Raw genomic sequence first — 3,412 nt, 5'->3', positions numbered from 1 at the left:
ATATATATATATATATGCACACACATTAGAACACAATGAAACAGGTTTCTGCTCATGATGGGGATATATACTTATATCTGTGTCTTTGAGAGTACTCTTCCACTTGTGACAATTTGTTGCACTTAGCATTGTATTGCTGGCAGCAGACAACTGTCACAAGGGGGGCTGAAATCACACTAGAGTTCCACTGAGATGCCATAAAACACTTTGGGGGTTGCTTCTATTCCATTCTGACAGAAGTTCAGTTAGTGAAGTATAGACACTGTATGCTGTTTACTTATAAACCACTAATCTTTCACTGTAGTGGGTCTGTATGTATTAGCATTCATCACTTGTTACTGTTTATGACACTGCTGGAGAAATAGATGCTCTGTTTGAGGCTGTTGCTGCTTATCCATGTGAAATCTCTTTTTGCTATTGCAGAAATCATTTTCTAATTCAGGCTAGTCAGAATGGCATCAGACTAAAACTTGGGTATGCATGCTCCTAAATGGAATATTAGCTGTTTGTTTTCCCAGACGTGAGAGTGTGATGTGATTTAATCACACTTGCTTCTTCCTCATTAACCTTCATCAGGAAAGTGCTAAATCCAGAGATGCTCAGTGGGTAATGCCAGCAGACTGTCAGCCATGTAATGTCATATGTGTGAGCCAGATAATTTCTTGGAGATGAACAGATATTGTTAGCAAATTGTTTTTACATAAGCAAAGGATTTTTTTTGGTGGAAGGTAGTCAAGTTTTTGTTTATTTTATATTGTGCGTTTCAGGTGGTAACATCACTGCAGGCCCAGCTAGAGCAGCGGAGGAAGGAGGCAGAGCAGAGAGACATGCTATTCCAGAACTTGTCACAAGAGACAGAGAATCTGAAAAACAAGCTGGTCACTGTTTCTGCTCGGTGCCAGGCCCTAGAAGCACAGGTGGTAGGTTGACAAACCTGGGAAAGTTCTCTTCTCTTCCACAAAGTCAGTTGTCTGTACATTAAAACTGAGTCTGACTGACTACATTTGCTAGTACAGTGTTAATGGCATCATGACATTGATAATTAAAGTGCTTAGTCACTACCATATCTTAAGTTATTGATGACTAGCCCTAGGTAGTTATAAATAATTTCATTGCAGGATGTTGGTAACAAAAATGCAAAGTAATGGAAAAATCTAGCTGATTATAAAACTTGAGGATAAAGGAAAGCACTGAACAGGATGGTTGAGTGGGTTTATCCCTTCCTCTGACAGTGTGTTCCTCCTGGCCTTTTGTCCTGATGCAGTTTATATGCTTATGTTCAATTATAATATATATATATATATTTTTTTTAACCAAGTAAAGAAAAGTCTAAAGTATAACACATTTGCTATAAAGGAAGAAGTAAGTCTTAACCTAATAAAATGGGTGAGATATTTGTCTCTGGTCCATTTTAACATGTATATTTCAACAGAAGATATTTTTTTACCCTATTGCATGAATGTTGGCTTGTCTGGGAAAGCAGATGCACCTGTTCCTCTGCCCACTAGGTGGTATTGTGTGACCTGATTGTTTTTCTCAGCTGCTGACATTAGTTCTCACTGAGCAGCTTAACAACATATTGCAATGAAAGGCAAATACAGCAACACATGGCTCAATATGAAACATTCCAAGTGTCAAACCACATTGTTCTATAGTAATCTTTTTCTTCTTTTTTTCCAGCAGTTAAAACCTGTATAATAACACCTCACTTAGAATAGGTTTGTGAAAGATGTGACACTTGGTCTGTAGGACTTCATCACCAAAGTCGTCAGTGCATTGGTGAATGCGTAATAGCCACTGAGTACACTTTTAGTCCCTTATTCCTTATCAAAAGGCAGCACCGATGCCTGGCCCGGCCTTTGATGCTTTGAGCACAGCAGGTCCCCGCTACACTATTAGAGAGCAGTCATCAGGATTCTCCTTGACTTCTGTGGCAAAATCACAAGTGAAGACTTGAGGCATCACACAGTTCCCTTAACAAACAAAATAATTCCTTCAGGGCCAATAATAAAGCTCCATTTAAAGAGATTCAAAAAATAATCCCATTTCATTTTCAGTACCCTTTTCCAGGGGTTATCCCTTTGGATAGTTTCTCTGAATTTGTTTGATCACTAAAAGCTCTAGGCCCATTATCTTTGTTTAAAAAGGTTTTTGATCACTCTGTAGTTATGGTTTTGGTTAAGGTAGAGCCAAAAGAATAGGAAAGTTTGAAGAAAGAGGGTTGCTTTTTTTTAACAAAAAAAGAAGTTCCCTTGTTTTGTTGCTTATAACAGTCACCAGAATGGTGGAAATACCATTTCAAAAGGATTTTTTTATCTTTGTTTTTATGGTAATTTTCCAGGAATGCTCTCCACTGCCACTGTCTTAGCTCTGATCAACAGACCCCAACTCACCTTTTCTCCTCTGCATGCATTCACAAAAGCTATTAGTAGGCTTAGCTTAATAATGACAAACCTATGACGCTACTGTTATGCCTGCTGTTGTGACTGTGCTGTGAAGGGTTTGCTTGAGTTTAAATGTTGGCTTTGGTCCGTTTTTGTCCATTGGGAGTTTGGCCAGAAAATGCATGATCAACAATAGACATGAATAACAATTTGAACATGAAGTGCTCATTTTCTTTTAGAACCGCTTCAGTTGTCCTTATCAAGTCGAAGGCAAAATTGCATTCTTCAGTTCTGTCTGTCATTTTACTTCAACTGAAATTATTTAAAGGCACCCCCATGACAGCACTGTGTCTAGCGCTCTGTATAACAAAACAGGCACAGTGGTAGACAGCAGTGGACATGGTTTCAGCGCATAAATAAAGATTTGAATTTGAATGATTGTGTTAGGACTTGTTAATTAAATTTATAAACTAATGTAACTAAAAATATAGGTACAGTATATCTTGTCAGCTCAATTAATGCCAATACATAATGGCTTCCAAAAGTATTCAGGCCTTTTTACTTTTTGCACTCTTTGTTGTATATTTCATTTTAAATGGATAAAATGTTATTTTTCCCAGTCGGTCTACACTCAGTAACCCATCATGACAAAGTAAAGAAATGTTTATAGAAATATATGTAGACATTTAAAATCAAACTTATTCAGATATGTAATACTTTTGTTGAAGTTCCTTTGGCAGCAGTTAGTTTGAAGTCTTCTTGAAGAGTGGCTGTTGGGTTCTTGCCTGGTTTCTTAGTTTGGCTGGATGACCAACTCAAAGAAGAGTCCTGGTGCTCTCGTTTAAGAGATGGTTTTTCTCTCAACAGAATGGACAGGTACCTTCTGCAGACTTGGCATTGGTACAAGATCAACTGAGAGATGTGAGTCCAGTCATTTCTGTATGTGGTTGTGTGTGCCTGTTTAAGTACCTCCTTGCTATCTTTTTTTTTTTTTTTTAATCCCATGGGTTTTATAATCAAAATATTTT

At 37.6% G+C, this 3,412-nt stretch overlaps 1 protein-coding gene across 1 annotated transcript in view; it reads left to right on the top strand.

Moving 5' to 3' along the window:
• The window catches only part of cep55l (centrosomal protein 55 like), a 14,418-nt gene that overhangs the window by 4,641 nt on the left and 6,365 nt on the right, over positions 1 to 3,412 (top strand). The window contains exons 3-5 of the mRNA XM_020605294.1: positions 577 to 602; positions 706 to 920; positions 3,252 to 3,305. Coding sequence (XP_020460950.1) covers positions 577 to 602; positions 706 to 920; positions 3,252 to 3,305 — 295 coding nt within the window. The remainder of the gene's footprint in view (positions 1 to 576; positions 603 to 705; positions 921 to 3,251; positions 3,306 to 3,412) is intronic.

This window comes from Monopterus albus, unplaced genomic scaffold (assembly GCF_001952655.1).
Source record: "Monopterus albus unplaced genomic scaffold, M_albus_1.0 scaffold69.1, whole genome shotgun sequence".
Taxonomy (NCBI): Eukaryota; Metazoa; Chordata; class Actinopteri; order Synbranchiformes; family Synbranchidae; genus Monopterus; species Monopterus albus.
The sequence above is the reverse complement of the archived record's forward strand: the minus strand, read 5'-3'. Positions and strand labels throughout refer to the sequence as shown.